The 17,046-nt window shown below is 46.0% G+C and overlaps 1 protein-coding gene across 3 annotated transcripts in view; it reads right to left on the reverse strand.

The window, feature by feature from the left end:
• The window catches only part of OTUD4 (OTU deubiquitinase 4), a 442,490-nt gene that overhangs the window by 206,210 nt on the left and 219,234 nt on the right, over nucleotides 1–17,046 (reverse strand). For all 3 annotated transcript variants that reach the window (XM_078676880.1, XM_078676881.1, XM_078676883.1), the window contains one exon: nucleotides 7,556–7,718. In XM_078676880.1, coding sequence (XP_078533006.1) covers nucleotides 7,556–7,718 — 163 coding nt within the window. The remainder of the gene's footprint in view (nucleotides 1–7,555; nucleotides 7,719–17,046) is intronic.

The following is a 17,046-nucleotide window of genomic DNA, read 5'->3' on the forward strand; positions in this document are numbered from 1 at the left end:
GGAGCTGGGGGCACCTTGGAGATACCAGTTGCAGGTAGGTGCCAGTGAGAGGCAGACCCTGTGGGTTGAGGTCAGCATTGCAAAAGCCTCCAAGTAGCACCAAAGCTACACCTCCAGTGGCACAAGGGCGGCTAGGTGCAGAGTGCAAAGTAGCCGTTGGGTGCCCTGTAGAAAGAAATGGAGATCCTAGGTCGAAGAAAACGGTTGCAGGCTTGAACCAGAAGGCTGGCTGAAGTAATCCCACAAGTGGAGAGGTAAGTTGAATAGCGGGCGAGGGGGTGCTGGGACACAATTGGTTGGGCACTCCAAGGCCTAGGGGCGGCGGGTGCAGGGTTGTCTTTAGGTGTTTGGTTTTTCTCACAGAATCCAGTCGCAATCGTGGGGGGGCACTTCAAGTTGAGGCTTCAGGCATCAGGGGGAATTTAAGGAGAGGTCGTCAAATGCTGGATCCCAATTCAGGATTGCCGGGGAGACGTCACTGGGTCGGTGGGCCACCTGGACTCGGGCCACGGTCGACAGGTGCAGAGACCACGAATCCACCTGGATCCGGAGTCCTGGGGTTGGCTTCTAGCCAGACAAATCCGGGGTCCACGGGAGAAGAGAGTCTTTGTTGAAGACAGCAAAGGTTCCTGGGATTCTTGGAGGTTGCCGGCTGCGGGCCACACAGGTTTCTTGAAGCAGGGTCGCTGGATGAAGAGACAGGCCAGTGGTGTAGGAAGCTGGCTCTGTATATACCATACCAAATGAGGTATAGCGTGCACAGAGTCCAGTGGAACCCCAAAAGGTAGGAAGAGGTCAAAGTAGATAACACCTTACTCTCTTTTTTGTGGTAGAATGGACAAGCAGTAGGGCTTAATCAGAGGGTAGTGTTTAGCATTTGTTGTCCTACCCAATCAGAAAATGCTGTCACACACTCAAAGACTGAACTCAGACCAATTTGTTTGTATCAAAAATATTATTTAGTTATTTTAATTCTAGAACTAAGCCAGGCCTGGTGCAGATAAGTGAAATAAATGCTTTGCAAAATCTTATGCAATGTTTTACATTTGAATGCAGTTTCAAAGGCAGTTGATTTAAATACAGGTAAGTAAAAAAAAATAATTCGAAATTACTTTAGTTACTTTACAGATTACTTTGTACGTAACTTTTCAGATTACTTTTTAAGTTATTTATCCTACTCAGTGTGATAGGCCTAGATAGCACACTGGGACATTTCCTAGAGGAAAGGTAAGTAATTACGTTTTTGTACAGATGCAGTTTTTCATGTTTTCATACAAATCAACTCCACAAGAAGTTAAAACAGTCAATTTATTCCTATGCAGAGAAATGAAGTTATTGGTTAACAGGTAACTACTTTGTTGTGGAGTTGGTACTCTGGGGTTAGAACCAGGGTTCCACCAGGGTCAAGGATGCACTCTTGAAACACCCTCAGCGGCACTAGGGGGGCCTGATGCAAAGTGATAAGGCCCGATGTTATCCAATAGGGGATAGAGGGCCTCCGTTTGGTGGCTACTCGCAAGCAGGTCACAAGGTTGTGGGAGCATAGCTCCTGGTGTTAGGCTCAGGGCAAAGGGGGATCCGGTTTAGCACACAAAGTGCAGCGGCAGCTGGATGCAGGTGCTGTTTTGGCGTCGGGTGCCCTTTTGTTTTCAAAGGGAGTTGCCGGTTTTGGATTTTGGCTGCAGGCTCAGTCCAGGGAGACTTTTGGGAGGAACCAACAGCTGGACAGGTAAATTGAGGGATCGTGGAAGTAGGTGCACCTCGGGTTCTTCTCTCCAAGGTGCAAGGTAGCTGGATGCAGGGGTGTCTTTAGAGGTCAGATTTCAGCTTACCGGACCACTTCCGGCGGGAGGGGGCTTGTGGTGGTGGGGGAGCGGAGGGTGTCTCATGCAGCTGATGTCGGGGAGTCCTGGAGGGGTGAACTCACAGTGGACTCTGGAGAGCTGGGGGACATCACTGGGACTGGTAGGTCACCCGGATTCCGGCTGTAGGCGTCGGGTGCAGTGGGGCTTCCAGACATCGGGTTTTTTTGTCCTCAGCAGGCTCAGAGTCTGTCTTGGGAGTTTCTTTTGAACAGAGCTGCTGTTCACAGGACATCCAGTCTTTGTTGAAGGCAGTCATTCCTCCCAGGGTTCTGGAGGTCGCTGGTTGCCGTACAAGGCAACTTTTTGCGCAGGATCTCAGAAAACTGTAGACGGGCCAGTAGGGCTGGGGCTAAGTCAGTTCTTCTCTGCAGTCTCCTCTGCTGGTCCTTCTTTGAAGGTTGCAGGAATCTGTCTTCTTGGTTCAGGGCTGCCCCCTAAATAATGTATTTAGGCGGCATTTTAGGGGTCTCTAGGTCAGTAGCCTATAGGCTACTGACCTTAGGGTGACTACAACCTTGGTGTGCTCACCCCACGTGGGGGAGTGGGCACAAACTCTAACCCTGATTGGAGAGTGCCTGCCATCTGCAAGATGGTGGGCACTGAAGAGTGAGCTTCACCTCACCTCCCCGACATGAGAGTAGGGTTGGCAGAGGTGGGCACACCTTCTATGCTAATTTTTCCCACCAGTCTTCCTGTCGAAGAGGAGGGGAGACTGGAAGGGGGCCTGCTCCGGATAGCAGGAAAAGCTGGTGGTCACGTTACAGAGGCGGCAAGGCCTTTGAAGCTCCCATGCCACAGATGGCTCTTCCTGGCCTGGGGGCCACCTCTGCCCAGGAAAGGCTTTGGGTTTTTTTGTATTTTTTTTTTGTTTTTTGTGGAATTTTATATAGCACGAACTAGACCCGAACCGAATCAGGTATCAGAGCGCTTTACATAGCACAAGTTACGTTTTTTTTTTTGTTATTTTTTTTTACATGAGGACTCATTTTTAGGCACGGGGAGATTAAATGATTTGCCCAGAATCCCAGGTGGTTTTGACGTCTTTACCGAGACTCGAACCCAGATCCCCAGGTCCGAGGTCGGGCGCCTTAGCCGTTAGGCCAGCTCCTCTCCCCTGTTTCTGGGCGCAGGAAGCAAAGGCTCCCACCCCAGGGGTCCAGAAATATTTTGTAGTTGCAGGCTGGTGTGTACTAGTGAGAGAACCCACCAGAGGCTGGTCTTTTTTCAGGGGTATCTCCAAGATGCCCTCTAAGTGCATTTTTCATTAAACATCACAATGGCATCAGCGTGGGTTTAATGCGATAAGAAGTTTGATACGAAACTTCTCGGTTTTCAGTGTAGCCATTGTGGTGCTGTGGAGTTCGTAATTACAAACTTCCAGCACCATATACTCTTAATGGCATTACTGCACTTAGTGTCAAAGAATTGGTCTAGACACTGTAGGGGTACCGGGCTCATGTACCGGTACCACTGGTATAGTGCATCCAGAGGGGTTGTTGACCTATGCCAGGGTAGTGGGTTGTAGGCATAGCACCGAGATGTGTGCCATGTCAACTCTTCACTTTGTTCTGCACCAAAACAAGCAGCCTGCAAAGGAAGGGTGTGTGTGTGTGTGTGTATATATATATATATATATATATATATATATATATATATATATATATATATATATATATATATATATATATATATATATATATACAAGGCCTCTAAGGGTGGTACAAGTAGTGCTGCAGGCCTTACCTGGCCACAGTGCCCTAGGAACCCATGGTACCTTTAACAAGGGACTGACATGTGGTCAGAGAGGTATCAATTGGGGGTACAAGGTACAGTTGTAGGAAAACAAAAGGAACAAGGGTACTCCCGACGATAATTCCAGGACTAGAGGAGGGAGTGGCATACGAACAACAGTGGAGCAAGAACACAGGCCCTGGGAACCTGATTGGCAGGGACCCAGGGCACGTAGAGTCAAGGTGCATCAGTAGTCTGGCCAAAAGTGCGGGGTTACTGCAACAGAAACCACCTTAACTGTCTGAACTAAGATGGAGAATTTTCAAGAGAGGGGTTCACCTCAGTTCCTAGCCACCCTAGGGGTGTGCCAAGCCAAGGTAGACACTCCTACTCTGCTTACTAATTTTCCTGCTTGCCCAGGCACCAAGAGTGGGGCTGGGACAGGAGGCAGGCATTTCCACCAGTTAGAACTGTCCTAATGAACAAAACATATGGTAAGAGCCTGTGAGACTCGCCAAGTGTTGCTGTTCCTGCAAGGGGGAGGTGAGAAGCACCTCAACCAGGAGCAGGCTTTGTTCCTGACCTCCGAGAGCACCAAGGCTCTCACCCCATGATGTCAGAACCCTGTTTTGTGGTGGCTGGCTTGCAGGGATCAGTCAGCCAATACACTAGTAGTTGGTCGTTTCAGGGGGCATCTCTAAGATGCCTGAGAGTGCATTTTATAATAAATCCAACGCTGGCCTCAGTGTCGGTTTATTTTGCTGAGAAGTTTGATACCAAACTTCTCAGTCTTCAGTAAAGCCATCAAGGAGCTGTGGAGATCGTAATGGCAACCTTCCAACCCATATACTCAAAACGGCTTCACGGCACAGTGAACAAGAATGGACTCAAACGTGGGAGGGGCATGCTGCTTATGCAGCTATGCCCTCACCTGTACTATAAAACACCCTGCTTATGGGCGACTTACCCAGGCCACAGGCAGTGGTGTGTAGTTATGGCACTCAGGTTGGCATAGTGAGACAAAGGTCCTAAGCTTAAACAAAATAATAGACAAATGTTATATAGACCGCAATAGGCTGCTATATATTTCTATTCCTTGTCCAGCCGGACAGGGAATTTTGTTATTATTCAAATAAATAGAATCTTATTTCAAATACATTTGTACAACAATAATTCATTGTAGTAGAGCACATTCCTGTGCAGTACCGTGAAAAACTGAAGTAGAGAATAGGGGAGAGAAAAGGGTGTTTCGGGCAAAAGAAAAGAGCGGACAGGGTACTGTTTCGAGTCAGAAATTAACAGTATCTCCTGAAGTAGTACATACAAATACAGATATACATTAGTTTCACTGCATGTCTACTCAAAAGGAGTCGACGTTTCGATCCCGTACTCGAATTATATAGGGATCATCTTCAGGACTTAGTAAATTAGTTTGCCTGGATTAAAGATACAATTGGCCTCTTTTGTGAGGTGGGGGAGGAATATTTCCACTGCAGAGGCGCGGGGATGCCGCCGTCATGGGGGCTTCCCTTTTCAGTGCAGGCGGGTGCTAGTTCAACGTGGCTTGGGCTCGATAACTGCGAGCATCCAAGGCGCTTCAGTTGGGTCCGGAATGGGCTGTTGCCCTACGTGGATTCAGGCAGTCGTTGGGGCCGGTGATCGGTACAATTGCAATCCTTTTTGTTCATAAGGTCGTGTGAGCCTTAAGAATGATTTCGGGGTGAAGTATAGTTGTTACAGTGGAAGGGCGGCTCAATGGCCGTGCCCGTGATGCGGGATGCGGTCGGGTAGGTACGCGATCCACTTTATTCCCTTCCAGCGGATCGCGTACCTACCCGACCGCATCCCGCATCACGGGCACGGCCATTGAGCCGCCCTTCCACTGTAACAACTATACTTCACCCCGAAATCATTCTTAAGGCTCACACGACCTTATGAACAAAAAGGATTGCAATTGTACCGATCACCGGCCCCAACGACTGCCTGAATCCACGTAGGGCAACAGCCCATTCCGGACCCAACTGAAGCGCCTTGGATGCTCGCAGTTATCGAGCCCAAGCCACGTTGAACTAGCACCCGCCTGCACTGAAAAGGGAAGCCCCCATGAAGGCGGCATCCCCGCGCCTCTGCAGTGGAAATATTCCTCCCCCACCTCACAAAAGAGGCCAATTGTATCTTTAATCCAGGCAAACTAATTTACTAAGTCCTGAAGATGATCCCTATATAATTCGAGTACGGGATCGAAACGTCGACTCCTTTTGAGTAGACATGCAGTGAAACTAATGTATATCTGTATTTGTATGTACTACTTCAGGAGATACTGTTAATTTCTGACTCGAAACAGTACCCTGTCCGCTCTTTTCTTTTGTCTGAAACACCCTTTTCTCTCCCCTATTCTCTACTTCAGTTTTTCACGGTACTGCACAAAAATGTGCTCTACTACAATGAATTATTGTTGTACAAATGTATTTGAAATAAGATTCTATTTATTTGAATAATAACAAAATTCCCTGTCCGGCTGGACAAGGAATAGAAATATATAGCAGCCTATTGCGGTCTATATAACATTTGTCTATTATTTTGTTTAAGCTTAGGACCTTTGTCTCTCTATACTTAACTGATACCCATGGTCCGTAGCTACCCGCTGGGTTCCCCTTGTCTTTTCAATTAACTCAGGTTGGCATGACATGTCTACTTATTTAGTTTAGTCACAACACATAGCCTGCAATGATAGTGTGTAGGTGTTTCAGGCCTCTTAGGGTGGCACAATACATGCTGCAGCCCTAAGAGACCCTCTAGTCACAAGGCCCTTGGTACCACTGGTACCTTTTACAAGGGACTTACCTGTGGCCCAGATGTGTGCCAATTGTGGGAGCAATGGTACAGTTTGGGGAAAGAACACATGTGCTGGGGCCTGGTTAGCAGGGTTCCAGCACACTGTTAAGTTAGCATTAGGGATCTGGCAAAATGTTAGGGGTTAACCATGCAAAAAGGAGCACTTTCCTACAAGTGGCTATAGGAAGGCACCACACATTCTTCTGAAAAACTTGACAAAATAAGTGAGTAAATAACCATATTTTGTGAAGGTACGCGAGAAGGGATGTGCCTACACGTGGAAAAACAATTTGTGTTGGGGGATAAAATGTGCTTTGCAACTCCAGCATATTGTCAGTCACAGAGACTACACCAGGGGTCTCCAACCAGTAGCTCTTGAGCTACTGTAGCTCTTGAGCTAACTGAGTAGCTCTCCTGTGTGCAACCCAGCGTATTAAATTAGAAAGATTTTGCTTGGTTGAATTAATATACATATAAAGAAATTGAAATTATACTGCACTAATAATATTGGTAGCTATTAATGTGTTTTATTGAACGTAAGTAGCTCTCAATACAGAAAAGGTTGGAGACCCCTGCTCTATCCTAAAGCATGCAACAGTGGCAGAAGTTCACAGGATGTCTACATTTTTCCAATATTTTCTGTGGCGTTCTCATAGGACTCTGTCAATAAGCAAAAAACATGCGAAAACGTAACAAATTAACAGGATAAAGTCTACGAAGTCTAAACATTAACTTTGTCTGTGAATTGCACCCGAAGTATTTTTAACATCAGTTTCTACTCAGATACTTATGGACAGTACACAAAGAATAGAAAATAAGAATTTGTATTTGGGTTCTAAAATCAAGCAGAAATCAAACTACAGGAGAACCAACTAGGAGTGAAATAAAGTATACCATTTGACTGATTAAACCCATGGATAAAAAATAAATAAAAAACAGTATCTTTCAATAGGCAATATAAAAAAGCAACCCATAGCCATTGGGAGTTGGTCATTCTATTAGTTTTCTCTTTTTTAAGTAGTGATTTTAAGAGAGGAATACGAAAATGTAGTTTGGTTGCAAAATGAAGGAAATACCAGAAAAAAACTAAACATAAATCAAAGTAAAAGTAAATTCATACATACAGACAGTGCAGGAAAAGCCTCTTCATCCAAGTTCTGAATCTCGTAAAGAGATTTAGACTCTTCTATTACTTGTCTCTCACGACGTTCATCGGGCGACAGACCAAAGTAGTTGTACTCTTTGTTATTCGATTCAAATTCTTCACTTCTCTCTCGCTCTAGTTTTCTGTGAGAAGAAACAAGAAAAAAGGTTGCCTACTAGAATTTAAAAGTGCGTGGGGGACAACAACCAACAAGAAAATTCAGCTGAACCAATACCTCCTCATCACAAACAAGTTTGCAAGGGGGGGCATAACCAACAGATTAATGGCTTTACAGTTTATTTGATAGAAAAATGATAGAAAAAAATTAGACAAGTTGACACTATAATTAGTAGAAACTGCAGAAAATACAAAGGCGACGAGTGGATTATTTGTAAAAAGTCTCGGTCAATGACAACCACTTGGGCCGCAAACCGGTCATTATTTTTCACACATCATGCCACTTCAGAGCGAGAATTGCTATATGCAACTTAGCTTTGGTTCTGTGGATGGGAACAATCTAGCCCAAAGTGCTAGGGTAGGACCCAAAGCGAGGCATATCTTGGGCTGGTTGGTTTTCTGGTGCAGGAGTACATTTGTGATATTAAATTTATATTTTAATTTTGGCAATGCCTGGTGCATTTTTGTACTGGCTAGTGTGCATTTAACTTCCTTCTTCCCTGTTACTTTACTTAAGGTTTATTTCCTGAGATTCCCCACCATAAATGGATGGGTGGTTATGGATGCCTATTCAGTAGTTTAAATCCCCAGACATAACCCTTTCTTGGTAAGGCTGGCAACAGACATATTTAACAGTTTATGACCTCATGTTATCAACTCTTGAAAAATTACAATAAGTAGTACAAAGTAAGAGTAAACTTTCATGGTTTGTCATTGTTGGCATGGGCTACCCGTTAAGGCCATGGTATTTTGAAGTGGTTACTACGTTGATACATTTATGTACCTATCAAACTTTAGTGATGGTTCCTTCAAGCCTTCCTTTAGCTAAACTGCATATGTGAAAAGTAGCTTGAGACCAAGCATGTGTTCTTTCACTTTGTGACACACGGACATTTCAATTGCTCATTAGTGGCAGATTGCTCATATTTAGAATAGATACCAAAGCAGTACTTCCCATGGTGTGGGTCTGTGTGATGGCTCAAACCGACATGTCCGGCAGAACCACACAGACAAACTTCTCTTCTTGTAGGACCTGGCTGTCAAAACAAGAGTGTTTAAGTGAACAGCGCTATTAACATCCACGTTGTGCCCGGACAGATCAAGTACAGGCACACTGCATGGCAGTGTAGTGGTAGCAGCCTTGGCCCTGGTGGAATGGGCTCTTAATCCATCCGCAGTCTGCTTTTTGGTCAGTGCGTAGCACCCATTTGATGTTATGATCTGCCAACTCAGGAGTAAATGACTGAATCTTCCTCCCACAGGGCCTCCTGTGCAGCTAAGGGCAAACTAAATTGGCCAGTGGGTTGGGAGGGGGGTGGGGAGAATGACTGGGAGGTTTGCGGTCCTTGAGGGCCTGATGTGGCCACTTGGTTCCTGACTCCAAAGAACTAGGTGCATGTCCATGGTGTGGTGGACCTCGGTGATGCCTGTATGCTCAACCCCTGCCGAGGCCTCAAAAGTGGGTGAAACCGTTAGGGATACTACCTCACAGATGTAGAGAGGCCCAGGGAGCATGCTGTGACTCTGCTTTCTATGTATAGCATAAATGCGGAATAGGCCTTCTCGCAAAACCCATCAAAAGGGTTAAGGGATAGAGGGGGTAGAGGGGGCAAGGGATAGAGGGGGTAGAGGGGGCAAGGGATAGAGGGGGTAGAGGGGGCACGGGATAGAGGGGGTAGAGGGGGCACGGGATAGAGGGGGTAGAGGGGGCACGGGATAGAGGGGGTAGAGGGGGCACGGGATAGAGGGGGTAGAGGGGGCACGGGATAGAGGGGGTAGAGGGGGTAGAGGGGGCAAGGGATAGAGAGGGTAGAGGGGTAAGAGGGGGTAAGAGGGGGTAAGAGGGGGTAAGAGGGGGTAAGAGGGGTAAGAGGGGGTAAGAGGGGGTAAGAGGGGGTAAGAGGGGGTAAGAGGGGGTAAGAGGGGGTAAGAGGGGGTAGAGGGGGTAAGAGGGGGTAGAGGGGGTAGAGGGGGTAGAGGGGGTAGAGGGGGTAGAGGGGGCAGAGGGGGCAGAGGGGGCAGAGGGGGCAGAGGGGGCAGAGGGGGCAGAGGGGGCAGAGGGGGCAGAGGGGGCAGAGGGGGCAGAGGGGTAAGGGGCAAGGGGTAAGGGGTAAGGGGTAAGGGGTTACATGTAGAGATGGATAGAGAGAAAGAGAGAGAGAGAGAGAGAGAGAGAGCGATAGAGAGAGAAAGAGGCATATAGAGAAATAGAGACATATAGAGAGATAGAGCGATAGTCACCCCAGATTGTCACTTACGAAGCCTGTGGATCTCATCCGTGCATGGCGCCAGAGCACCCAAAGCAATCAGTAGTATCCTGTCCTCATGAAATGACATTTGGCTGCATCCTGAATAGTCGGTGTCATGTTAGAATGGAATTCCTCCAAGGCTGCTGACCAGTTCTCAACAACCATGTCACATATTGCGTGGGAATACCTATTGAACAAATTGCTGGCACTAATTAAAGCGCTTGGCTAGCCAAGACGAACATTTGTTTCCCGAATGCCTCAATATTTTGTTTATTCCCTGTGTGCGCAAGTGTGTGGGGAAGAGTGTGTGGAATAGTGTAGTGAAAGAGGTGGGGAGAGGTGGGGTTAACTCTGGTACTAGATGCCTGATCTACCAGGCTCTACTGCCTCAGTGCGGAGTCAGGAAAGTAGGATAACCAGAGTAGGTCTATGGCGACGTGCTACTGGTCTATTCAAAGGTGGGCAAAAGGAAGGCTTAGTCCAGGTAACTCTACAAGTGTCAGTCACAGCTTTGTTGAATAGCAAGAAGGGCTTGTATAGAGGTGGCCGGGGCTGGAAAACTTCAGTGAGGACATTGGTGGTCACCTCAATAGAAGGCAACTGTAAGTCCAGGAATTAAGCTGCATATCCAATGACCACTGCAAATAAGACGGGGTTCTCTGTGGGGGAGCAAGGGGGAGAATTCAACCCAGTATCAGTGGAAGTGTTCAACCTTTTGCCCTCCGGTAGGTCCAAATACAATTTATAAGCCTATTATGGGTGTAACTCATCCCATTGATACCAAAAGCTAGTTGACTATGGCCAGTGTCCATTCCACAAAGCTGTTAAGAGTGCTGCAAGGAGGCTTTTAAGTAAAGGCAATGTTTTGACAGAGCCGGAATGAGCTCAGGCCGGACACAACGGGCATGTTCCAGGACGCAACCTTGGTTGAGATCAATTCAGTTTGGAGTCAGACAGGACAATAGTAACAAATTCATCCCCTGGGCATCAGAGGCAGCGTATACGTGGCAGGAATGGGTGTGGATCACTGCACCCGGATTGAACCCCAAAAGGGGTTCAGGAATCCCAGATGGAACTAAGGACAGATCCACAAGCATTACTCAGACTATTTATTTATTTATTTTTAAGATTTGTAGAGCGCAACAAATACCACAAGTGGTGTCTCGGCTCTGAGTTAGCAGAAAAAAGGCAACACTCCCTGTAAATTATTGAGTAAATAGCCATGTCTTCAGTTTCTTTCTGAAAATCATCAAAGATGGGCTGCTTTTTATGCGGGTAGGCAAAGAGTTCCAGAGTTTAGATGCGGCCACAAGGAAGCGTCTGTCTCCCCATGTGACCGTTCTCACCCGTTGAATACATAGAGCCGCAGAAGAGGCTGATCTTAAGACTCTGTTAGGGACATATCTACACAGAGATTCCCTGAAAAACTCAGGTCCCAAGCTGTTTAATGCTTTGTAGGTTATACATAAAGCTTTAAATTTAGTTCTCTTTCTGACCGGGAGCCAATGAAGTTGGTGTATAGTGGGGGAAATGGAAGCAAATCTTGGGGTTTTGGTCCGAATTCTTGCGGCTGCGTTCTGTACCATTTGTAGTTTATTAAAAACCTGCTCCTGGGCATTCAACAGAAGCCCATTACAGTAGTCCACCTTGGACAACACCAAGGAGGACATGAGGGTTTTTCCAGCCGATAGAGGAAGGAATGGTAACAACTTTTTCACCTTACGAAGCGTAAAAAAGGATGAGGATACCACCGCGTTGGCGTGACTGGTAAAGTTTAACTTGTTATCAAACAACACTCCCAGATTTCTGACCTTCGGAACCGGGATAGGTGGATTACCCATCTCCGAAGGCCACCAAGTTGGAGACCAAGATGGCTGTAGATCTCCAAACACCATTACCTCAGTCTTATCAGTGTTTAGTTTTAAGCAGTTCCTATCCATCCATTGACTAATTGCTCTCATGCCTGACTGGAAGTTAGCTGCGACCTCACTCCCGTTTTTTCTCACTGCCAGCACCAGTTGAGTGTCGTCTGCATACGAAGTCACTCCTATCCCAAAGGTTTTGATGACCCTCGCCAAGTCCGACACATAGATGTTAAAAAGTGTCGGACTTAGCGAGGATCCCTGGGGGACTCCGCAGGGCAACATAAAGGTCGGCGAATAGAAACTTCCCATTTTTACCGAATGCTCCCTGTTCGACAGAAAAGAAGCCAGGAGTTCGACAGCTTTGCAATGTATGCCCATGGCGGTGACACGGTCGATCAGAGTATTATGATCGACCGTGTCAAAGGCCGCTGAGAGATCCAACAGAATCAGGACTGCCGTGCCACCCTGGTCCATGATCTGTCTGATCTCCTCAGCGGCCTTTATAAGCGCTGTCTCCGTGCCATGGCCTCCTCTGAACCCAAACTGGGTGTTGTCAAGCATGTTGTTCTGGTCAATGTAGCTCGCTAGCTGTTTATTTATTACCTTTTCAAGTATTTTGGCAGGGAAAGGCAACGCTGCTATCGGACGATAGCTTTTTAGTTCTGAGGTATCAAGAGTAGGTTTCTTCAGAAGTGGCTTTATTATAGCTGATTTCCAGCTTTGAGGGTAATTCCCTGATTTACAGGTAGTATTGAAAATATTTTCCAATATTGGGGCCACCACGTCGATGGATGATTTAAAATGGCCGGTGGACAGGGGTCCAGAGGAGAACCCGACATGGTGGCTTTAATGAGATCCTTTATTTCTAGCAGGGATGGAGGGTTAAATTCAACCAAAGAGGGAGTAGTGGGTGATATGTTGTTCAGTGATCTCGAGGGTTCCACTTCTGTAATGTTATTAAATTTGTCAAAGATTTCTGTGACCTTAGTCCTGAAAAAATCAGCCATTTTTTTACAGAATTCTTGATTCGTATCTAAGGTTGTGGGAGTTGGAGTATTTGATAATATTGTCACTACCTGGTATAGTTGTTTGCTGGAGTTCTGGGCCAACTCTATTTGTTCGCAGAAGTATCTGCTTTTTTCCGTTCTTAATGTCTTTCGATAGCCTGACCATGCTCGTTTATATCTTTCTTTATCATTGTTGTCATAGCTGACTCGCCAGCGTCTTTCAAGATTGCGGCATTTCTGCCTCTCCAGTCTTAAAGATTCTGAGAACCAAGGGGCCGATGGTGTTACACGATTCGGGCGCAATTTCCTTAAGGGCGCTACTTGGTTAATAGTGTCTGTGAGCCATTGATTGTAATTATTGACTGCTAGATGAGAGTCTGACACTATAGGTGGTTTGTTGTTTTCAAGCTTCTCAGCTAAAGCTTTGGTATTTATGTTTTTCCAGTCCCTACATAGCCTATGATTACTTTTAGCCGTCTGTACATTTTTATGTTGTTTAACGGGGATGTAGAAGACCACTACTGCATGGTCTGACCACACAACTGGGACAACCGTGGGGGGGGGTGATAGCTGGATTGCTCGTAAATAGGCCATCAAGAATATGGCCTGCTGTATGCGTGGCTGAGGTGACTAACTGATTTAGCCCAGCTGCCTTAAAATCATCAATGAGATTTGATGTATCTTTATCTGCTGTATTTTCCAAATGAAAATTAAAATCTCCGAGTACTGTAAAATCTGGGGCTACTAATGCCAGTTCCTGTAGCGTGCCTATCGATTGGAGAAAAGGCGTTCTGGCTGCCGGGGGACGGTATAGGAGAATACCATTAAACGTTTGAATAGGGGATAGATTGATAGCAAAGCCTAATACTTCAGCAGAAATGTTGTCTGGTATTACTGTTTTCAATGCTAGCTCTAGCCGTAGGATTATAGCGAGGCCGCCCCCCTTTTTTCCCTGCGGTCTATCCTGTCTTACAATATAGTAGCCCTCTGGAATGGCTGCTACCAGGTCTGGGCCAGATGCCAGATCGGCCCATGTCTCTGTAACGAAGAGGATGTCAAGTTTGTGAGCCGAAATTAATTCGGACACGTCCTCTCTGTGTTTGCACAATGATCTCGCATTCACGAGTGCACATTTGATAGTTTTTGCCTCTTTAGCAAGCCTTTCAGGGGCAGATGGGTTTTGTGTGTTTGTACGCATAAATTTATACTTGCAGCAGGGGCAGATAGCATGGGATAAATTGGAGTGTGTATCTAAACTAAGATGTGGGCAATTTTTCAGTCCCAGTGTATTTTTTATATCTAACAGATCCGATTTGGTATATTTTAAAAACTTAGTGGTTAAGAATGATGTCGGGCCAGTATTCAGGGCACTTGGCACGCCCTGGGTGCGGACTGGCGCAGACTGGCACCCCTTAGGCGCGGCTTCGGCGCGCTGAAGGCGTGCCCGCTGCGCTTGGTGAAGCGCATTATAATGACGGAGCGAGGCCCCGCCTCCAACTCGAACGCTAACTCGTTCGGTTGAAGCGGGAGCCTGCAAGCTGAGTATCCACCCTTGCCCGCCACTCAAACGGCACACGCCGCGGTGGATCGGTGCAAGGTAACAGAGAAAATTACACAGTGATAAAAACGATGCTTCGTGATTTTTAAAATGTTTCTAAAAAGATCTCTCTGTTAGGTACAATTCTCAGTAAAGTCAGGCAAATAGTATTTATATGCTGAATATCCAAGGCAGAGGAGGAGCCCCTCGCAATCTGTCGTTCACCAAGCGTTTACAATGGAGCTGCCACCACCCTGCTAACTATAGGCCTGTTTGGAACCCTTGGGCCCCACAGTCACACCAAAATGGATTTGCAACATGGCTTCCTCAAAAGCCTCAATCTGTTGCAAAGTCAACAACAATTTGGGGTGCATCAAGATCAGCAGCAGAATCTGCTCCTCAGCAGGAAGCGAGACCAAGGAAAACCTTAAATTACTTACGCCTTTTCAGGAAGAGAGACGCATGGCTGGGAAGGTCATTGCTTGGCCTTCTTGTGCTTCCTCTTGGACTTCAACTTACCCAAATACTTAAACAGCGACGGTGACCTGTCGTGGGAATGGCCCCAAGAGCAGGAACAGTTCTGAGACTTGAAGCAAGGCTTACGTGATATCTATCTGTGATTGGCAACATACAGCGTGACTCCACAAATGTGCATCTCCTTTGGGCACACACTTTGTGCACCGCTTTAATTCACTGCCCAAACACCAGAGAAACACCTAATAGGAATGGGTCACAAATCTGTTAGCAGGCCTAATAGGAATGGGTCACAGAAATCTGTTTGCAGCAGTCTTCAAAAAGTTGAAACTCAGTAGTTTTAGGAGGGGACATATTGCTTTGCACACAGGAAAAAAGTTTTGAGAACAACTAGTCAGCTGACGAAACAAAGTTGGGGGCTAACTCCAATCTGCATATAAAGGGGCAGAAAGGAAGGAATGGATATCAACACGAAACAGCTGTGCTTATTTGCAGCCCCAACCATCATTTCTGGGGCAGGACAAGGTAGATGCGGAGCCACATGCTTGTGTGTGAGGGTTCAGCTGTAACAATCTTCCAGATCTAGTCTTGCACCTGGGGACATTCACAAGCTGAGGAAACTGAGTTTATACGAATCTCTCATGAAATTATATATATAGGAAGAAAGTAGCAAAGTCCATCGTAGTAGATCTCCCCCACACACACTCCCTCCAATATATACCTTCTCAAGAACAATATGTAATCTAAAAATCTCAGACTGGACATCCCAGTGCCATAACCAGATAAATGAACCATTATCATAAGATTTATCATAAACCGATCTGTAGAACTGTTCTAAGCTACCAACTTACTGAAAACCACAAACTGCATGCCTACCTGTCACGCTTCTTCATCTTATCACATTGCTAAGTGCTGTGTCCCACAATCCGATATTTCCACCTTAGTGGTCATCACGCAAGACACTTTCCACATGGGATCAAACCAAAGATCATATCCTTTCATCCACAACCATGTAGGCAAGCACTTCAGAGCACCACATGTTGGTGCCAAGAACTATATAAGCGTTACACTACAACTATACTGTGCAGTCTTTTCAACAAAAGGGTAGCATAACATAAAATAGCTAAGGTATGTCAGCCACACACTGCATATTGTCGCTCTTTTCCACGTTCTATTGCTAGGAAGAAAGGCTTATAAGGTCAGTGGGTAGAGGTACAAAAACATGTATTGATGCATATTAAAAGCGCAATTAACAAATGCACAGGGGCAAAAATGTTTACATAATGACAAATACCAGCACACAAATGTTTTACCTCCAGCACAGAGGCCCTACTATCAGCTTTCGCATTGCTGAAGCTGAAGGTGTTGCTTTATTATATAATGTAATGAAAGGTAGATTTGAGGAGCACTGCTTGTCACCCGTAAGGCTATCCAGGTGCTGAGTAGGTAAGTGGAGGCGTGTGGTTAGGCTGGGCCTGAATAAAGGCAGGCTCGATGGTCATGCAAGAAGAATATTTTAAAGCTTTTATATAGCGCGAACATGACTCTTGCGGGTATCAGAGTGCTTTACAAGGGAAGATCGACGATTAAAAGAACACTATGTCATTATTATGTCCTACTATACAAACATCTGTTATGAAAGTTAAATACATTGTTCATGTAAATTTCGTCATATGAAGAGATTTTACTTCTTTTTTGAAAGAGGCAGTAGAGGGACTCAGTCTGGTTTCTGGGGGCAGTGCATTCCATATCCTAGAAGCGATTCCAGAGAAGGCACAATTGTATGTTTTCTATTTGGCAAATCATTGTGGTTTCAGAACATTTCTGGAGCTACTAGAGAGCACCAGTTTCTGGGCTAGACACCTCGGAGTGTTGTTATGTAGGGCTTTGTGAGTCATGCAAGCGATTTTTAGTTGAATTATTGCTTCGAAAAGGTAGCCAGTTAAGAGCTCTAAGCTCAGGGGAAATGTGGCAGTTTCTTTTCGAGCCTGTGTGAGCCTGGCCGCTGAGTTGATTGATGCTCTTAGAGGGACAGTTGTAGATCTGGGAAGTCCGCAAAGAGTTGCACTCCCATATTCTAGTCTTGGGATTACTAGTGCTTGAACTGCCAGTTTGAACTTCATTTGTGGGAAGGAAGGGTCTTAATTTTCTCATGATGTTCA

The sequence above is a fragment of the Lissotriton helveticus genome, chromosome 2_1, assembly GCF_964261635.1.
Source record: "Lissotriton helveticus chromosome 2_1, aLisHel1.1, whole genome shotgun sequence".
NCBI classification, from domain to species: domain Eukaryota; kingdom Metazoa; phylum Chordata; class Amphibia; order Caudata; family Salamandridae; genus Lissotriton; species Lissotriton helveticus.